The sequence below is a fragment of the Lithobates pipiens genome, unplaced genomic scaffold (genome assembly GCF_037356315.1).
Source record: "Lithobates pipiens isolate NorthernLeopardFrog02 unplaced genomic scaffold, aLitPip1_a1.2 Scaffold_30, whole genome shotgun sequence".
NCBI lineage: Eukaryota > Metazoa > Chordata > Amphibia > Anura > Ranidae > Lithobates > Lithobates pipiens.
Genome location: NW_027507791.1, coordinates 127,949,961 through 127,972,076, shown reverse-complemented (window position 1 = coordinate 127,972,076; position 22,116 = coordinate 127,949,961). Strand labels below are relative to the sequence as shown.

At 46.6% G+C, this 22,116-nt stretch overlaps 1 protein-coding gene across 2 annotated transcripts in view; it reads right to left on the bottom strand.

Moving 5' to 3' along the window:
- The window catches only part of SEC23A (SEC23 homolog A, COPII component), a 256,161-nt gene that overhangs the window by 62,019 nt on the left and 172,026 nt on the right, over positions 1-22,116 (bottom strand). For both annotated transcript variants that reach the window (XM_077464838.1, XM_077464839.1), the window contains one exon: positions 21,434-21,540. In XM_077464838.1, coding sequence (XP_077320964.1) covers positions 21,434-21,540 — 107 coding nt within the window. The remainder of the gene's footprint in view (positions 1-21,433; positions 21,541-22,116) is intronic.

The following is a 22,116-nucleotide window of genomic DNA, read 5'->3' as shown; positions in this document are numbered from 1 at the left end:
ATGTTAAATAGGAGTCAGTATACACCTGCCACAATTTAACCACTTAACAACCGGCCCATAGCCGAATGACGGCTACAGGGCGGCTGTTTAACTCTGGGAAGCCGTCATATGACGTCCTCCCAGAATTCCGCTCTCGCACGCCCCCTGGGGCGCACATTTGAGAGCATCCGTGATCATCCTGTGGACTCGGCACATCACGGATCACGGTAAACGGGCGCTCATCGCGGCCGTTTACCACGTGATCGCTCCGTCAAATGAGTGTAAACAAGATGACGCCGGTTCCTCCCTCCCCCTCTTTGTACTGATCGGTACAGCGGAGGGGGAAGAGATCGGTGTCAGCAGCGATGTGGGCTGCATCTGCAGTGCCCACCTCGCTGCTCACCGAAAATTAACCCCTCAATTCCCTGCAACACTCTGCAATGCTCTGCAACACCCGCCAATACCTTGCAACACTCTGCAATGCTCTGCAACACCCGCCAATACCCTGCAACACTCTGCAATGCTCTGCAACACCCGCCAATACCCTGCAAAACTCTGCAATGCTCTGCAACACCCGCCAATACCCTGCAAAACTCTGCAATGCTCTGCAACACCCGCCAATACCCTGCAACACTCTGCAATACCCGCCAATATCCTGCAATGCTCTGCAACGCAATACTCTGCAATGCCATACTCGGAGATACCCAGCCATAGTCGGTGATACCCTGCAATACCCAGCCATAGACATGCCCCCCCCCCTCCCGCCGCCCTCCGGTGCTTCTACCGACTCGCCAATACGATCAAAGCCAGAATCCTTTTTTTTTTTTTTTTTTAGGCTTCCCAGCCTAGAGGTGAGATGCGGGGTCTTATTGACCCCATATCTCACTGTAAAGAGAACCTGTCATGCCATATTCCTATTACAAGGGATGTTTACATTCCTTGTAATAGGAATAAAAGTGATCAAAAAAATAAATAAATAAAGTAAAATGAACAATAAAAAAAATTTTTTTTTTAAAAGCGCCCCTGTCTCCATGTGCTCGCATACAGAAGCGAACGCATAGGCAAGTCCCGCCCACATATGAAAACTGTGTTCAAACCACACATGTGAGGTATCGCTGTGAACGTTAGAGCGAGAGCAATAATTCTAGCCCTAGACCTCCTCTGTAACTCAAAACATGTAACCAGTAAAAACAAATGTAATCGTCACCTATGGGGATTTTTAAGAAGCGACGTTTGGCGCCATTCCACGAGCATGTGCAATTTTGAAGAGTGACATATTAGGTATCTATTTACTCAGCGTAACTTCATCTTTCACATTATGCAAAAATTGGGCTAACTTTACTGTGTTTTTTTTTTTTTTTAACCACTTCCCACCCGGCCAATGCACATATACGGCCGGGTGGGAGCCGTCTACTCCTGATAGGACGTTCAGGAACGTCCATCAGGAGGAGCGGGATCGCGCGCGTGCCCGCGCAGCGGCACGATCCCGATGCGCCCGTGTCACCGGGACACGGCGCATCTCAGATCGGCAGGAGGGCTCTGTGATTGGCCCTCCTGATCACATGACAGCCGTGTCCAATCACGGCCGTCATGTGATGTAAACAAACAGCCGGTTGCTAGGCAATCGGCTCCTCCTCTCCTCACACAGAAGTCATCGCTGAGGAGAGGAGAGCAGATTGCTGCAGCCGGCTGATGATCAGTGAGTATGAGCTGTTTTTTACAGCTTTTTACTCACTGATCTTCAGTCTAGTGTAAACACACAACACACCACACAGTGTAAACACAGTCCCCACATATGTCCCCATAACACACATGTCCCCAAAACATACATGTCCCCAAAAAATAAAAACACATGTCCCTAATAATAAAAACATGTCCCCCACATATGTCCTACTAAAATCACTTGTCCCAATGATTATGTGCACACATATGTACGTGATCACCTGCACACATATGTACATGATCATTTGCGTACATATGTCCGTGATCACACAAACCAATTATTATACACTTAACAGAATTTTTTTTACCAAAAACATGTAGCAGAATACATTTTGGCTTAAATTTATGACAAAATTTGATTTTATTGGATTTCTTTTAAAATAGAAAAAAGAAAATATTGTTTTTTTTCCAAATTTCCACTTTTTTGCGCTTATATCGCAAAAAATAAAAAACGGAGTCGTGAATAAATACCACCAAAATAAATCTCTATTTGTGCGAACAAAATGATAAAAATTTCATTTGGGTACAGTGTAGCATGACCGCGAAATTGTCCCTGAAAGCGCTAGAGCGATGAATGCTGAAAATTGGGCTGGGAAGGAAGGGGGCGAAAGTGCCCTGTATTGTAGTGGTTAAGCACAAAACTGTTTTTTTTTCCAAAAAAAAAGCATTCGAAAAATTGCTGCGCAAATACCGTGCGAGATAAAAAGTTGCAACGACCACCATTGTATTCTCCAGGGTGTTTGCTAAAAAAACATATATAATGTTTTGGGATTCTATGTAATTTTCTAGCAAATAAATGATGATTTTTACATGTAGGAGAGAAATGTCAGAATTGTCCTGGGTGCTCCAGAACGCCTGATGGCGCTCCCTGCATGTTGGGCCTCTGTATGTGGCCACGCTGTGTAAAAGTCTCACACATGTGGTATCGCTGTACTCGGGAGTAATAGCAGAATGTGTTTTGGGGTGTAATTTGTGGTATGCATATGTTGTGTGTGAGAAATAAACTGATAATATGAAAATTTTGTGGAAAAAAAAAAAAAAGTAAAAAAAATCTTGATTTTGCAAAGAATTGTGGGAAAAAATGACAACTTAAAAAAACTCACCATGCCTCTTACTAAATACCTTGGAATGTCTTCTTTCCCAAAAGGGGTCATTTGGGGGGTATTTGTACTTTTCTGGCATGTTAGGGTCTCAAGAAATGAGATAAGCCGTCAGTACTTCAGGTGTGATCAATTTTCAGATATTGGCACCATAGCTTGTGGACTCTATAACTTTCACAAAGACCAAATAATATCAACCAATTTGTACTTATTTTCACCAAATATATGTAGTAGTATAAATTTTGGCCAAAATTTATGAAGAAAAAATTACTAATCTGCTAAATTTTATAACAGAAACAAAGAAAAATTCATTTTTTTACAGAATTTTCTGTATTTTTTCTTTTATAGCACAAAAAATAAACTGAGCGGTGATTAAATACCACCAAAAGAAAGCTCCATTTGTGTGAAAAAAAAGGACAAAAATTTCATATAGGTCCAGTGTTGCATGACTGAGTAATTGTCATTCAAAATGTGAGAGCACCGAAAGCTGAAAATTGGTCTGGTTATTAAGGGTGTTTAAGTGCCCAGTGGTCAAGTGGTTAAAGTGCCTCTGATCAACCCCAAATAAAGTTAAGCTGTTCTAGTAGGTTTTTCCTGATATTTTCTTAGTCGCATCCTACAGCAAAAGCCATGGCCCGCAGAGAGCTTTCAAAGCATCAGAGGGATCTCATTGTTAAAAGGTATCAGTCAGGAGAAGGGTACAAAAGAATTTCCAAGGCATTAGATATACCATGGAACACAGTGAAGACAGTCATCAAGTGGAGAAAATATGGCACAACAGTGACATTTCCAAGAACTGGGAGTCCCACCAAAATTCATGAAAAGAAGAAAAATGGTCAGGGAGGCTGCCAAGAGGCCTACAGCAACATTAACCCTTTCGCTGCCAGAGCCATTTTTGCATTTTTAGCACATGATTAAAAAAATAATTTTAGGCCTGAAGATTACACAAATCCCCCAAACATTATATATTTTCTGAAAGCAGACACCCTAGAGAACGAAATAGTGGTAATTTTTTATGTCACATGATATTACCGCAAAGGTCTAGGAAATGCCAAATTTTGGTAAAAACACACTAATGTGAATTTAAGGGCAAACAAATGCAATAAATGATGGTAAAATATAAAAGACAAGGTTGAACCAAGTAAATAGATACCTAACATGGCAAACCATAAATTATTGTGCACCTTGTAAAATGGCGTCAAACTTCAGCACCCTATATTTTCTATAGGAGATGCTTCAGAAGCCCCCTATAGGTATCAGTGTAGTGTTATGGAGGAGGTCTAGTGTAAGAATTATTTCTCTCACTCCGGTGTATGTGAAGAGATGTAAAATGTGCATCTCAATCAAAGTTTTCATGCGTATGCACCCCCGAAACATGCGTTTATGTTAATGTATGTAGGGGGCCTCAAAAAAAAATTTGGGGGGGGAAATTTTACTTAACTTTTTTCATCATATGGGGGGGAAAAAACTTCCCCTATGTGATTTATTTATTTTTTTGGTGACAGGTTCTCTTTATTGAGATGTGCAGGATCTAAAATACCTTACATGTCTCACCTGTGCCCCACTAAATGTTTTCCAATGCAGATTGCATTGCAAAACATTATTTCCTGCCTGAGCGAGCCGGGGACTCAGAGCTGGACCTGGAAGGGACTTCAGAGACGTTGCTTTCTGGAAAGAAAGGAAGGTGAGTGGAAGTGTGTCCGCTCTTCTCCTTCCCCTCCAGCCGCTGCCATCTGCCATGATGGTCCTGGGCCCGCAGATGGGCAAGCGGAGCCTGGTAAGCATAGCAGGGCGTACCAGGGGTGCATGAGAGCGGTCGAGCAGCAATGGCGCCGCCCAAATGCTCTCACCTGACAGTTTATAGCCACCGGATAGTGTGCAATATCTGTCAGGTCCATGTACTGGCTGTGTGACACACGTGACCACAATCTCCCGTATTCTTCATATGCCTGGTCTATGGTATAGAGTGGCAAGACGGAAGCCTTTTCTTATTAATAGGCATCCAAGCCCAACTAAATTTCGCAAAAACGCAGCTGGAGTCTGAACTTTTTGGCCATAATTCTAAAAGATATGTTTGGCACAAAAACAACACTGCACATCACCAAAAGAGCACCATACACACAGTGAAGCATGGTGGTGGCAGCATCATGTTTTGAGGCCGTTTTTCTTCAGCTGGAACAAGGGTCTTATTCAAGATAGAGGGAATTATGAACTGTTCCAAATACCATCAATATTGACACAAAACCTCCTTCAGGTTTCTGCTAGAAAGTTGAACATGAAGAAGAACTTCCTCTTTCAGCATCACAACGACCCAAAGCATGCATCCAAATCAACAAAGAAATAGTTTCACACGAAGACGATTAAAGTTTTGGTTTAAAAAGGCACTAGAAAAGTGGATTACTAGGTCAACCCTGGGAAAGCTCTGCAGTGTAAAAGTACCATTAGCCTTGAAGTCTAAAATGTCCATGAAAAACAGTTTAAAGAATGTGGAAAAATGGGGGGCGTGGCCTGGAGCTTCATGGTGTAGGACGTGTTGAGTGAGAGCTCCGTCTGAGACTTTATCCTTCTACCTTATCCTTTGGGGATTTATCTTCGATACTTACCACAACGAAGCCCGGGGACCTTGTGATCACTCTGCCCCTCATGTCGCCAACTAAAAGACCCTCCGAGGCGGTCGCTAAGCTGGCTAAGTTCCGCCACGAGGGCCAGGACGCGGCGGAGGAAGATGGCGCCGGCCCCGTTCGTACCGCGGAGGAGCTTCCCACTAATGACACTGCCAAGATCCTTGAGGCTGTCTCCTCCTGCCAAACCGCACTCACTACCAAGATAGAGGAGGTTAAGGTGGACATCTCCCATATTCGGCACGACTTGCAGAAATTGAGGGGCAGGGTGTCCGAGGCCGAATGAAGGGTGGACCACGTGGAGGTGGACATTCCTCCTCTACAAACTTCGGTGGAGCGCCTACAACACCATCTCAGTGTCGTCTTCCATAAGCAGGCATAAGACGACATGGAAAATAGACTCTGCAGGTGCAACCTTCGCTTCATGGGTCTCCCGGAACGCTCGGAGGGCTCCGATCCTTCCACATACTTGGAAAACCTCCTCATTAAAACCTTCGGCAGGGAATCCTTCTCCTCCACATTCGTGGTTGAACGAGCGCACCGCCTGGCGGCTCGTCTGCCGCCAGCCGGCACACCCCCGTGGACTTTCATTGCTAAGCTGCTTAACTACAGGGATCGGGATACAGTGCTTCGTCTCACTCGCGAACGGGGCAATATATCGGTCGACAATGTTACGGTGGCGGTGTTCCCGGATTTTTCAGCGGAAGCGAGCGCAATTCACCGAGGTCAAGTGCCAGCTGCGTGTTCGCCATCTACCATATGCAATGCTGTTTCCTGCTCGGCTCCGAGTGACCCGCGAGGGCAAGACATTTTTTCGAAGACCCTGCCGCGGCCTCTTCGTGGCTGGAACAGGGAGAGGCACGGGGCCCTGTTCAAAGATGACCGCTGCAGCCCCTGAGGAGTGCATACCTATTCACTTCAACAACCGTGAGTGACCCCTGCTCTTACCTGACTCCCCTGTCGTATCCCCCCCCTCTTCTCCCACCGATCCTATGAACTGCCATCCCTGTTGCTGTTGTCACCCCCGGTCCGGTAGAAAGCTATGCTGCTGACATATGTGGTGCCCATCACCAAACTCCCTCTGAGCCCCGGATATACAGTTCTCGATACCCCCTAAACTGTCCGCCTCCTCTGCATAGCTGATCGGGTGGTGGCCGGTGGGCGCATCCTCCTTCGCCTTTTCAGCAACGAACGCCTATGGGAAGATGGTCGCGGATTATGCGGGGGGACCTGCATCAGGATGTGATGCCATTGCCCTTGCTCCACTCCACTTTTGCTTCCCCCCCTTCCCTATCCATTCCTGCTGGCGCATACGGAGATACCCCTGTGTTGCTTGGACCCCCTATTTTTATTTTTATCTCTATGCTCACCCGCCACCCCCTACGATCTACTTGTTTGCACATCATGGTCTTCCCCTCTTCCCCTGACTGCACCCCACGCTATGTTTCCTTTTGGTCTCTCAGACGACCGGCTGACTCTTGCTCTGGAAAATATACTCCCCGCAACCCGTTACACTGTCTGCTCTGCAGTTTGTCATAATTGCGCCCACAAATGCTATGTTTCCCTGGCCAGCAGTCACTACCGCGGCTGCGGCGAGTGACCGTTTTACTGTTCTGCCCCGCTGGTCCAGTGTAGGCACTGTTACATCTGTTTTAAATGGTATTTACGTTATGTACCGTGTTATTTACAGCTGTAGTTTTACTAAAGATGTGTTCTTGTTTATGTGGATACTAGCCTGGGAGGATCCAGTGGTTGTCCGTGCACCATGCCTGCCCGTACTCTCCGTTTTGGGGGCCGGCAGTGGATCAACACATACCTGCATGTTTCATGGCTGCGCTTAAGTTTGAAACCTGGAATGTCAGGGGCCTTGGAACCAAACCCAAGAGACTGGCTGTCCTTACCAACCTTAAACGCCTGAGGGTAGACATCTCGATCCTCGTCGAGACTCACCTCACAGGCCAATCCCAAAGGGCGCTCAGAAAACCCTGGGTCGGCTGGATGTACAGTGCCCCCTACACCTCCCACTCCCGAGGAGTAGCCATTTTAATTGCTAAAACTGTGCAGTTCCAGTTACATGACTTGCGCTCAGACCCACATGGTAGATTTCTGTTTTTGCATGCCACCGTGAGTGGTCTGACGCTGCTTATCATGGCATTCTACATACCACCGCCCTTCCAGTTTCAGGCCCTGCAAGAGGGTCTCACTTTTAAGACCAAATTCCCCACAGTACCGGTGATTTGGATAGGGGACTTCAACAAGACCCTTAACCCCGGCCTTGACAGACTTGGCACAACTGATCGAGTGCCCCCCCCCCCCCTCATACCACTAGGTTTGGTAGGTTTGCAGCTGAACTAGCCATGACAGACTCCTGGAGACATAAGCATCTGACCACAAAGGCCTTCTCCTGTTTTACCCCCTCTCGACGTACCCTGTCCCATATAGACATGGCCCTGTTCTCCCCTTCCCTGCTACCCGAATTACTGGACGTTGGATTTGACGCCAGGGTGCTGTCGGACCATTCCCCATACTGGTTGACGTTGCGACTGCCTTTGACTGCACCCCCCCCGCATATGGAGGCTGAACCCCTTCTGGCTTACGGTTATCCCGGGATTAGAGGAAATACAGAGGGAAATGGCTTTCTTTCTCCGCTCAAACTCGGGATCAGCATCCCCTGGGTCAATCTGGGAGACATTCAAGCTTCATGCTAGGCTGCTCTTGTCCACCCGTATCAATAGATATAAGGCTAATTCTAGACAGGCATTGACACAGGCTGAGGATCGCCTACAGTCCCTTGAGCAACTATTTGTGGCAGACCCTTCCCTGGAACACGCCACCCAGCTTTGCCTTCAGTCCTGATTGACCGACCACCATGAGAAAGCGAAGCAGGGACTATTTTTCAGTAGACAGCGTGTGTTTGAGCACGGCGAGCGAGCAGGTAAACTGTTAGCCTATATGGCCCGGCTGGACCACAGCCCCCCGGTAGTGGTTCAGCACCGTAGCAACACCGGTGACGTGCTTTCTGACCCCGACCTGATACTACAGGAGTTTAGAATGTTCTACTCCACCCTATACACCTCCACAATGCGACACTCGCACACTGACCTTACCCGATTTCTCCGCACCATTAGGTTCCCTTCTATCGGCCCTGAGCAGAGATCCCTCCTGGAGGCCCCCCATCTCCCCCGACTGTATTGCCGAGGCACTTGCCTCCCTTCCATCCTCCAAAGCGCCTGGCTCGGACGGGCTGCCCCTGGAATTCTACACTCATTTCAAAGACACACTAGTCCCAGAACTGCACACGTTCTACGCTCACATGTTTGTCACAATGTCCCTCCCCTTATGGGAATGCCTGACCAATTTTGGCTTTGGTCCTAACTTCATCAAATGGCTTCAGCTTTTGTATAGCGCTCCCACTGCCCGGATCCAGGTTAATGGCAGGATCTCGGACTCCTTCCCTCTGTCTCTGAGTACTCGCCAGGGATGCCCACTGTCCCCCCTTTTATATGCGCTGGCAGTTGAACCGTTGGCCATTGCCATTCGTGCTCACCCGCACATTAAAGGCCTGCGCTCGGGCCCTCTGACGGAAACCCTCAGCTTATACGCAGACGATATGTTGTTGTATCTGGAGGACTCGGGCTCCTCTTTGCAGGTGGCCCTACGGCTGATAGAGCAGTTTGGGGAATACTCTGGACTACGGATCAATTGGTCCAAGTCCCAGATCCTTCCCCTGGATCTGGGAGCCCCATCCGCTGATCAGGCGGCACTGCCCCTGGTCAGGGCAAGTCTAATAAAATATCTGGGAGTGCAATGTTCACGATCTTTAACTGACTACACCACCTTAAACATAGAACCCTTTGTTCGCCCTGCTTAAACATAAAACCCAGACTTGGTCCCGTCTCCCCCTTGGGGTGATGGGCTGTGTAAATTTGGTCAAAATGATCCTACTCCCCAAGCTGCTCTATACGTTCTGGCACGCTCCCCTGCGAATCCCACTCAGAACCTTTAAATCCTTGGAGGCCCTCTTAAATACGTTCGTCTGGGGCTCGTCTCGGCACAAGCGCTCATGGAGTGTTCTGAAATGTCCTTCACACCTGGGCGGCACTGCCCTACCAGACCTTTACTATTACCTGGCCTCCCAACTGTCCCACTTCTATTATTTTAATCAGATTGACAGGGATCGCTACGCCACTCCGGTCATGTATCCGCTCCGTCTCATTATGCGCGGCCCCGGGGATTACCCACCCCGGGGAGTGGCATGCTGTCCCATCATTGCTTGGTTTGGCAGCAGGCTACGTCCATTACTGGGGCCACCAGGTTCCACTCCCACACACCCCTTTGGGATAACCCCCTGCTCCCTGAACTATCTAGAATCCCCGGCCGCTCTGTGGCTGGCCGAGGGCGTTATTTTTCTGTCCCAGGTCATTACCAATGGAAATATCAGACCCTTCCAAGCCCTTAAAGACGAATTCGGCCTCCCTAACCGAATGTTCTTTAGATACCTTCAGCTCCGCCATGCCCTTAATTCTCAATTCGGATCCCCTATCCCCAGACTTGAGATGGTCCCGATAGTGACGGCGGTACTAGGAGACGACCCTAAGAAAATGATTTCTTTCTTCTACTTACTCACGCCGGGGGCAACCATCCGTGCATACCGACTTAAGACTAGATGGGAGGCGGGCGTGGGGGTTATCGAGGACGCGGACTGGGAAACTGCGTTAGATACTCCTAAGCTGGTCTCCCCTAAACTCTCAGACAGACTTGCACACCTTTACATGCTACACAGGTCATATTTAACCCCTAGGCGGCTGTCCAAATTTAGGCCTGGCTATGATCCGTCCTGCCCTAAGTGTGGTGATCCCCAAGCCACGTTCTACAATCTCCTTTGGTCCTGTCCTGAACTGCAGGCTTACTGGAAACAGATTGTTGACTTCCTCCATGACCAAATGGGCTCCCCGTTGACGCTCTGTCCCCGCCAGCGTTTGCTGGGGATTCTCCTTGTACCCGAGGAGACAAGAATTCTGACTACCTTCCTGCAAGAGACTCTATATCTTGCCAGGCTGCAGATAGCCCGCACCTGGTTGAGCTCAACATCCCCCACTGCCTGGCAATGGAAGGCAGCTGTTAACGCCACTCTCCCCTATAAGAAGTTGCTGTGTACACATAGGGGCTGCCCGGGCAAGTTTGCCAAGATATCGGATAAGTGGGTGGGGGATCCGGATACGTGTACAGCCCAGTGTAACCTGTAGCTATTATGCCCCCTAACCTAATAAGGGCCAGCCCGATGAGACCTGTTGACCCCCGTAGCTGAAGGAGGGGCTCCCGCCCCAAGATGATGGTTCCATGTCCCCCCCCTCTGAACAACCTTACGCAACCTGGGCTGTGGATTTGCCTGCGACTCCCTATCTCTGAGGTCCTCTCTTCTCCCCCTCCCTGAACACATCGCACTACTCTTGTTAATGTACTATTAAACTTGTAAACAAAGAACTGTTTTCTCAGCCCATGCTATTGTTAACAGCTGTTTTATCCGTATATTTGGTGCATGTTGCACCCCACGTGTTTCTGTAATTCTCTGTTTTTTCATGCTCAATAAACATTCCTTTTCAAAAAACAAAAAAAAAAAAGAATGTGGAAAAATGTACTTTACCTTCAGAAGCCTTGGCTGACATTAAGATAATAAGAGGAGACTTCCGGTTCCGGCGCCACATGAGGAGGAGGTAAGCGGATACCGCTCCGACCGCTCACCCCCCTGAAACCGGCCTCTAAGCCTGCCATACGCCTCGGGACCCCCCCCCACCGGACTTCGGGAGTAGCTGAGCCGCCGATGGATCGCTTTGTGGAGCGATCCGCGCACAGATCGTTCGCCGCGGCGGTCGCCGCTGACACGGACCAGGCCGAGACGGTGGCCAAGATGGCGCCTATGCATTGCCTCACTGAGCCTTCCCCGCTGTCTCCCAACCCTGCCACAGCCCCCTCTGCTGACATCGCACAGGCAGTAGTGTCTCTCCTGACCCCCACGCTAACCGCTACTATAGACACAGCTATACAAAAGGCCATGGAGCAGCTCCACACTGAACTCCAGCTGCAGGCCCAACGCCTCACACAAGCGGAGGAACGCATCTCCCTCATGACACCACAGCACAATCTGCGGCCATAGCACGCCTTACCCATTCTACCAGAGACCTCTGGATTAAAATCGATGATTTGGAAAATCGGGCCAGAAGGAACAACTTGAGGGTAGTGGGCCTACCCGAATCGGTTACTGCTGCACAGCTGACTGACATTTGCGCCGAAGCCATTCCTGCGCAATTAGGCCTCAAAACGCCATGCATTGTTGAACGGGCCCACCGCCTAGGCCACCCCAATGAACAGCGCGCTAAACCCAGGGCAGTCATTGTCCGCTACCTCAACTATGCTGATAAGCATGCCATTCTACAAAAATTTCAATCCCAACGTTCCCTGACTGTCGATGGGGCGACCTTGCTTCTATTTGCTGACTATTCCATTGAAGTCCTGAAGATGCGCAAGGCCTTTTCACCGATCTGTGCGGCCCTCTTCAACAACCATGTTAAATTTACTCTAGCATACCCGGCAGTACTTCATATTACTTCCTCTGATGGTACCCGCCGCACGTTTACCTCTCCTGCTGAGGCGGAACACTTTCTTAACTATCCTGCAGACATGGACACGGCCAATGCCCCCTCAAACCAGAAGTCTTTCGCCTGGATCGGCTCTCGAGCCTCACACCGGCACCCCCCAACGTATGAGTCCTGAAAAACCGCCTTACAAACGAAGCCGCTCGACCACTCATCCTCCCCGCACAGCCCTTCGCTGAAGATCACCTTTTGCTGAGCTTCAGCGCCTTTCCTTGTGTTGGTGATCCTGCTACTCCTATTGATTTAATGCAGGACGGATGTTCGCTGCCCTACAGTTTTGCAAGTTGTTTTGCGAACCTTCAGTGTGTTGGGTTTGCGACTGCTCCCTCACTTTATACCTCTCCCGTCGTTTTTGTTACGGATTGGTATATACAGGGGGGATGGTTTACATTTTTCTTTGTTGTTTTTAATAACCTAGGCCCGGCTGCCTGCCATAGGCTTGTCTACTGATGTGTTTTGGTTGTTTTCTGTTACCTATGTTTCTTTTACCTATGTTACTTGATATATTGATGCTCCCATTATTTTATTTTGCTGCTGCTATCCGATTCCTCCTGCAGTCCATTACCCTACCCTTCTTCCCTGATCCTCCCTCCCCTTTTCTTCTTTTTTCCTCCCTTCCCCCTCCTCCCCTTCCTTGTTTTGCCTGGGTCCTCCCCCTTTTCCCCTAGCTTTTCCTTATACCCCTCCCTCTACCCCGAGGTGCAAATCTTGCCTCTCCCAGGGGGTGCGGTCACTCTCTGGGAGATGTGTTTCTACAACGTTCCTTGTGTGGAAAAAAGTGAAGATGTGGTTTACACTTGTTTAGTTGCTTTACTGTCCTGTCTTTCTCTCTCTTCTTTACTCTTTTCCTACTACTCCTTTTCCTGCTCTCCTTTCCTCCCCTCTCTCTCCTCCCCCCCTGTCCAATGTGCCGTCTTATATACACATACCCGCCCCTACTACAATACCCACCCTAAGTCCCATCGGATCTCCTTTAATAGTAGATCTGAGACTCTTATGCACTCACCACGCACCTGATGGCTGACACAAGCGGAACCCAACTGACCGTGGTTACGTGGAATGTCAAGGGCCTTAGATCTCCTGCTAAACGCATGAAAATACTTAGACATCTTAAACGTGCGGACGGATGTCGCGCTCCTTCAGGAGACCCATCTGTCCGCTGACGACATCTCTCGCCTCCGGAAACTCTGGGTCGGAGAGGTCTTTGGCTCACCTGCGGATGGTCGCAAGGCAGGTGTAGTTATTCTCCTACACAAACACCTTCGCTATACGACACGGGACGTTCGCACTGACTCGGGTGGGCGTATGCTTACCGTACGTCTCTCTTTGAACAACAAAGATCTAGCCTTTACTAACATCTATGCCCCTAATTCACCTGACTCCGCGTTTTTCCAAGACCTGCTGGCTTGGATATCGAACGTGCCTGAAACTCTACATTTAGTTGGTGGGGACTTTAATTCAGTCATTAACCCGCTAGAGGATAGGCAATATCGGGATCCTCCTGACATCACTATGGTCGGTCCTCGCACACCCGCTACCACACCACTAGATAGGACATTTTCCACCCTCCAGTTCACTGATGTCTGGCGCCTTGCTCACCCCACCGATCGGGAATTCACTTATTTCTCGCCCCCTCACAAATCTTTCTCGCGACTCGATTACTTTTTTGCTTCCCCGCCCCTAGTGTCGTTCGTTAGAGATCCGGAGATTACAGATATGGTAATCACAAACCATAGCCCAGTCCTAGTCCGTTTACTATATGCCAAACCCTCGTCGCCAATAAACACGTGGCGTTTCCCTACACATTTAGCAGATAGCGAGGATTTCAAGCAGATGCTGTTAACTAGCTGGTCGGAATATACTGACACTAACGGTGCACACTTAAATGACCCTAACTTGTTTTGGGAAGCGGGAAAGGCCTACCTTAGGGGCAAGATCATAGCCTATGTTTCCAGACATAAGCAACATTCCAAGAAGCAATACTTGCTAGCTAGCCAAAAGTTACGTACAATGCATCTCAACCTTCTGCGCAGTCGTTCTCATGCTAACCTTCTTGCCTGGCAATTAGCCAAGCAGGAATTTGACCTCTGGGCCGATGCACAGGAACGTCTGACCTCCTCCTGCCACACACTGTGCCTCCATAAATACGGCAACAAGGCAGGGAAACTTCTCTCTAGGCTTTGTTCAGGCTTTCATCGCCCCACCTACATACATACCCTGAAACGTGCAGATGGGTCTCTTGCTTCTGCTCCAGAGGAGATTAGTAATATTCTCACTGAATATTACACTTCTTTATACGCCACTGACCCTATCGACCAATCCTTAGCGGATCGACTATTATCCAAAATCCACTTGCCAAAAATAACTGCCCCGCAACTGGAAGCCATTAACGCCCCCATCACAATAGCAGATGTTAAATCCACTATTAAACACCTATCCTCCTCCAAAGCCCCAGGTCCTGATGGCTATACTGCGGAATTTTATAAGATTACTCAGGACTTCCTTCCTGACACCTTGTGTAAGGTGTTTACTGCTCTCTGGAAGGGGGGCTCCTATCTTCCTACGGGCTCCCAGGCACATATTAAACTGATAGCAAAAAAGGGCAAGGACCCCTCCCACCCTGGATCTTACAGACCGATCTCCCTGATAAATGTTGACGTGAAGATCCTGTCCAAAATTATTGCATCCCGTATAGCGGCGCTCCTCCCCTCTCTTCTTCACCCAGCTCAATCTGGTTTCACCAATGGTAGATCTGCAACCCTTAACATCCGTAAGGTTCTCTTGGCACTGGAATGTGCCAAGCGAAATCCGGACTGTGACATGGCCATTATCTCGGTTGATGCCGAGAAGGCCTTTGATAACATCAATTTTACCTGGCTGTTTAAGGTTCTCCAGACCTTTGGCTTCTCTGGCCCGGTTTTGCATTTCCTGCGCCAGATGTATGCTGCCCCAACTGCCAAGCTGGTGACTCCAGATTTTGTCTCTCCGACTATTCCCCTCACTAAAGGCACACGGCAAGGTTGTCCACTCTCTCCCCTACTTTTTAATTTGGCCATTGAACCCCTGTCAAGAATCCTAAATTCCCCTGAAGGAATTAGTGGTATCCCCATACACGACCAAACCTTGCAATCTGCCCTCTTTGCAGATGACATTCTCCTCTTCTCTTCGGACCCTTTAACAGATTTTACCACCATTCGTGACCTGTTTACAAATTTCCGGCAATGCTCAGGGTTTCGGATTAATTATGACAAAACTGAAGTTCTAGCCCTAAATCCACGCAAAGCCATACTCTGGCAGTCATCTTCACCCTTCACTCTTGCACGACACTCCATCACATATTTAGGTATATGCATAGGTAGGGAACCCTCCTCACTGTACTCCCTCAACTACCCTCCACTGTTGACCAAGATTGTGCGAGAACTAGAGTCTTGGGCAGGCCTGCCGCTCTCACTCTTTGGGAGATGCCACCTTTTCAAGATGGTTTCATTTGCGAGATTGTTATACCCGATGCAAACTATCCCACTTTTAATAAAACACTCTGACATCCAAAAACGACACAAAGCCCTGAATGCCTTTCTATGGGCAAATAAGAAGCCTCGCATTGCTCTTCAGAAACTAAGTCTCCCGAAGTCCGAGGGAGGGGCTGGCCTGCCCAATATTCGCTTCTATAACCTGTCTTGTCTAGTACGCCAAGGGTTGGATTGGCTAGTGGGTAAATCTAGATATTCGAACTATGTTCTCGAAAATGCACTGGTACATCCTTATACTCTCCCTGCTGTTCTTCACTCCAATTTACATGTTCTTCCGGGTCATCTTAAGGTTAATGTTCTCATCCGTGACACAATTATTGCGTGGAGGGAAGTCAGAAAACTCATGGGACTATCTACCAACTTCTCTACACATCTGACTATCCAGGGGAACCCAATGTTTCCTCCCTCCACGACACACCAGGCCTTCACACTTTGGAGTTCGAAAGGTCTTACTTCGGTAGCCTCCCTATATGACCTTCCTCAGGGACGACTCAAACCTTACCATACTTTGGCTGGCGAATACTCCCTCCCTCCATCTCAAGTGTTTCACTACTTCCAACTAACTCACTATCTGCAAGCTATAGGAGGGACTCAGCCTGGCTCCTGCTCCAAGTCTCCCCTTGACTTCATGCTTCAACGTGACACTTATTCCATCTCCGATCTCTACTCCCAGTTGATCTCCTATGAAGCTGATAAGTACCACCTTGCCCCTTTCAAAAATTGGGCCTCCATCTTTGGCGACACGACCCTCTCCGACGATATTCTAAAAGGATACAGACTCGTTCATAAACTCGTCATTTCTGAAGTCTGGAGGGAAACGCAATTTAAGCTTGCACACAGGGCCTACTACCCATTTCGCACCACCACTGGAGATCCCTCCCAAGCAAAGTGTCCTTGGTGTTCCTTGGATCGCCCCACCTTGCTTCATCGCCTCTGGGAATGTACTTCAATTTCCACCTTTTGGGACTCGGTGATGCATTACATATTCACTATTACCACAATTTGTTTGCCGAAGGAGCCACTCGTGCTTGTTTAGCTGTGGCCTAACTAACTCTGACGAGACTCACCCTGGATCTGGGGTGCTTTCACACTGGATGCACATCTGTCTGCTGGCTGCTCGTAGAACTATTATGTCCCATTGGATCTCCTCGTCCCCTCCGAGTCTACATGGCGTACAGCAGGCTCTTTTATCCCTGTTCTACATGGAAAGATTGGACACTATTTCCTCGCATCTCCAGTCTACTACCCGGTTTTTCGCACGGTGGAAAGTCTACATTGAACAGTCCTTTTCTCCAGACGACATTCCATCAATTATGTACCCTTTCAGATACACCGAATGGTACCTCCATCGCAACCTTAATAACTCGCTAGGAGTACTTAAGCTACCGACCTCCCATATTCCTACCCATCCTCTCAATGTAGTGCATTATCCGCCATGAACCCATGAGATAACCTTCCGGCTGCTCCGGTCATCCTACTACCTCCTTGACGCTTGTTTTCTCTATCCACCATGTGTCTCCTCTGACTTATCTTTTTGGCTACCACAGATCTACTATTAATGTGTCTTCAACGTATCAACTGTCAGTAGTATGTAGGGGTATTGGATATTGATATTATGTTTCTTATGGTTGTCAGTTCCCCGTGATATGGTGTTTACTGTACTATGCAGCGCTTAAGATGGCACACATCCCCCAGATTTCTCCTCCCCCCCCCTCCTCCTCTTCTCTTTTCTTTTCTTTTTCCCCTCTTTCTTCCTTCTTCTTGAATAATTCTTATGGTTAGGTTTTTCTCCTAAGTCTTGTTTTACCAGGTATTTGAATCTCATACCTCATGCAATTTGTCAATTGATATGCTTCTTGTATCTTGTTAAACTCTAATAAAAATATTTATAAAAAAAAAAAAAAAAAAAAAAGATAATAAGAGAAGTATGGCCAAAGATTTTTTGTCCATACTTCTCTTCTGGGTCACAGGAATGCACTTATTTCTGCACTCCTGTGACCCAAAGTCTGCTGACATCACAGAGCTGGTCCAGGGTCTGCAGAGATCCCGACAATAATGTTGAGATCCACCCATATGCCTGATTGGCATCCGGCTCAACCTCTCAGTGCGTCATAGAGAGCATGAGCCAGCCACTCCTGCCAACCTCCAGTGACCTCTGGATGGGCAGAGCAGAGAGTTGGTGACCAACTCTCTGCTCAGTGAAGACAGAGGACTGAGTGATTAGCTTCTGATCGCTCAGTTCTGGGTCTCAGAGCTGTGACAGATCACAACAGCCTGGCAAAAGGAATAGCATGGGTTACACTTAGGGCACTTTCACACTGGGATGGTGAGGGCATTGGCGTTTTACCATTGTTTTAGCAATGCTTTTTGGCTACTAGCGGGATGCTTTTAACCCCGGCTAGCGGCCGAAAAAGGGTTAAAGGCGCCAACAAAATCGCCGCTGCCCAAGTGCTTTGCAGGCACTTCGGCAGCGCTGGCCATGGATTTCAATGGCAGGGGCTATTTAGAAATGCTAAATGCAGCGCTCTCCCACAATGCTGCTTTTTTTTCCTCATCCTGCAAGTGCACCGCCCCAGTGTGAAAGCACTCGGGCTTTTACACTGGGGCTGCAAGTGAGGCAGTTTTCAGGCGCATTAAAGGTGCCATTTTTAGAGCTAAAGTTCCTGAAAACGCCCCCCGGTGTCAAAGCTGTAAGAATAACAGGAGACAACAGTTTAATTCTAATACAAATAGAAATAAAAAAAAAACTAAGACTATACCATTCGGTGGTCAAACTGAAAAAACATATCTTATAATGTGCATTACGACAATAAATGAAACTGCACACAAACAAGTCCCAGTGTATCCACACTACTTTGGCCTCAGTCCTTAATGTAAAGGCAGAAACACCACATCTTCTTTTCATTGATACCAACTACTTTCAACACATATGCATCACTCAGAGTAACAAATCTGGAAAGCAAAACATTTTCCAAATAATAAACATACCGTGATTATGCAATAAGCATGAGACACTATCTCTGAATCAACAACTCCCACCACTGTGATGGTCCCAGTAACGAGTACCTCTTTGCAGTCCCTGTGTTTTCTCCTCTGCACCCACATTGCATTAGCAAGTCATACAGCCTCTTTGATCCACAGCTATGTTGTCTGGACATTAAAGAGCTCTACAAATTTAGCCAAACAACCTACTGCATTACAACATGAGATCCTTAGGGTTTATTTAGTATGTCAAATAGAGCTATAGACCAGTGAGCTTTCACTTTACAGATCAGAACTAGAAACTATAGAACTAACATGCAAACAGTAACATACAATATTAATTAAAAAAAATGTATTTTCATTTTTACATGGATATTACATAGTCTTGTTCCACTATGATTTACAGAACACTGTAATGAGATATTACCTTAATAACAGTGCAGAAGCCTGTGACAATGGTATCTAGTTACAATGTTAAGTGCTTATGTGTATACGACACTAGTGACTTACAAATTCTTTCCTGCCAAACACTTTTGTCCAAACAAATTTCCTCTCTTATCCCATTATCTCTCTCAGACTAATAAATGTCAATAGCCAATATACCCCAGAACTTTTCATGCTGCGCCTGTATTGTACTTTACAGAACGATAATCTCCACTTCCTGACATGAGTTCACATCAATTATCTATGCAACGTCAACAACATAGCCAACCTAAATTCAAATTTTCAACAAGAATCAAGCATTAAATAATTACTCCTTTGGTCTTAATAAACAGGGTCCCCTTTCAAGCCCATACCAGATCCAAAAGGCCTGTTATTGATTGGGGGGGGGGGGGGGGGGGGGCGGAGTACCCCAATGCCATTTTTTTCCAATGCCGGCTCTTTTGTTTATATTCTGTTGTCAGTGGAAAATCCACACGGTCAGCAGGGATGACTTATCTTTGTTAAGAAACTGGCACGTGCCAGCTGCTTAACAGATCCTTGCCGACAGCTGGGATGACTCACTGTTAGGATGCCAGGGGTTGCTGGTTACTTAAAGGAGTTGTAAAGGCAAAAGTTTTTTTTTTATCTTAATGCATTAAGAGAAAAACCTGTGTGTAGCAGCCCCCCAGTACCCCCATAATTACCTACCTGAGCCTTTTCTCTCTCCAGCAATGTCTATGATCCCCTCAACCATCCAGGACACTCCTCCTGATTGGCTGAGACAGAGCAGCGGCACCATTGGCTACCATAGTTGTCAATTAAAGTCGTTCAGCTAATCAGGGGAGAGAGGGGGCAGGGCCAGGTCGGGGCTTCATGCATGAATGGATACACGGAGCTCTGACTCGACTTGGGTAAACCCTGTAGCAAGCTGCTGGCTGAGGGGAACTTAAAGGAGGGAGGGGCTAGGAACAGCAAATAGGGACTCCAGAAGAGGAGGATCTGGGCTGCTCTGTGCAAAACCAACTGCACAGAGGAGGTAAGTATAACATGTTTGGTTTTTTTGTTATTTTAAAAAGAACAAGCCTTTACAATCACTTTAACAACAGATGACCAAAAATGCACCAATCTGCCGGATCTAACCTTTTTTTGAGCTTCAGACATTTGACTTTAGGCAGCTTGGAGTGGAAATGTTAACCATCTCCATACAGAATATTTGATTTATTTTCTCCCTGAGCATTTTGTAGCTTCACAATTATTTTTTTGCAAATTGAATGACAGATCTAGAGGGTAATTGCCTGATATGTGGCCCTGCTGTGTAATTAGTTTATATTTAACATTTTTGTTCCTATTACTGTATAGATTCCTAAATTACCATATTTTACATCTTGTTACATTTTTAACAACAAAAACTGCATTTCCAGATATTAATTATACAATTAGTTAATGGCTCCAGGGAATGTATTGAGTCTGGACTTGTTGTGACATGCTCTACAACTTGGTCAGATTGCTCACACCAGGTCATGGTGAGAAGACATAAAAAGGTCAGAAGCTGAATCGCAAATTAAGCTTTTTAAACAGAGTGGAAGAACAGGAAGAAAAACCAAAACCTGAGGCTTTCTCATCTTATTTCTTGCATTAAGCTGGCCATACATTGTCATATTTCTTATCACTGTGACAAAAGAGGAGTGTGTTCAGTCCAGCCTGATAAAAACTAGCAAGCAGTGTGAATTTTCCTAACACGCAAACAAGAAATATATAATTACAGTTTTGAAAATTTTCTGAAAAAAAGATGAACTGTGCTGAACTGAACTGAATGAACAGTTTATACATGAAAACTGGACATATTTAAACCCCCATATTTGCAGGCTGCACCTGAATTTGATATTCCAAGTTTAGGTATGAAATGCCAGACTACCACAAACTAGATTTTTACATCTATCTGGGCCTCTGTCGCGGAGATCGCTCTACCCAAGTTTCCAGGTACACCTGCCTTTCATGGCCATTGTGTGCAAGCTTTAATATTCCTATAAAGATTTTACAAAGACTGCAGTATGGAAAGATGCAGCTCTAATAGAGAGATTCTAGAGAAGCAGAATTACCAAGGTGAGAAAAACGCACTACTAAAAATGGGTGGATCAGCCAACTAGTGCCTACCCATAAAATAGGTGTTAACCAAAACCATACACTAGGAGGTAAAACCTTAGGAGTTTCAATTTGTATGCAGGCAGGCAGGCCCTTGCACTACATGGTTTTGGTAAATCTGAAGACAAAAATCAGCAGAAAAACTGATAAGTGTGTTTGGGGCTTTAGATTATAAAAGGCTATCAATAACAGCTTGAAATGCTATGATAGTTCAAATCATATGAGAAAATCCAGTATTTGATGACTGATCTTACATATCTTTATAGCAGCAAACTACTTACTTTCTTGCTATTGTGGTTACTCGGATTCGCTTTTGTCCGCTTGAGTGCTGATACTGTGTCACAAACTGGATTGCACCTCGTCCCCCTTGTGGAATTGGAGCATTATGCTAAACAAATAAGATGAAGAAAACATTAATTACAACATCTGAGTCAAATTGCCACATTTTTATTGATCTGACATTTTCTTAACACGAGGGACCTCAACATGAATACATTAATGAGGGAGGTATGAACTTATTGGCACAGCTTACATGATTGTATATTGAGTGTAAACACACTGCAGCAGCAGCAGCTTCATTATGTGCTTTCAAAATGGCAATGTGAGCATCTCACACTTAACACTTTCACTACTAGATGGACCCAACAGCAAAAATGAAGAGAACACCTAACTAGAAATAGTCAAACAAGGATTTTCGTTCCCATTAGCAAATGCAAATTTCTTAACTGATTATTACCATTTTGTAAAAATAAAGTATTGACAATATTATCATGTCTTCACAAATACGTGCTTTATCTAAATTGAACACTTGATAGAATGTGATCCTTTCACTAACTTCTTTACCTTAAAAGTGATTATTTTTAACTAAAAAACAAGACTTTACAAACAAGTCATACTTACCTGCTTTGTACAATGGCTTTGCACAGAGCAGCCCAGATCCTTTCTCGGGCTGCTCTTTGGTACT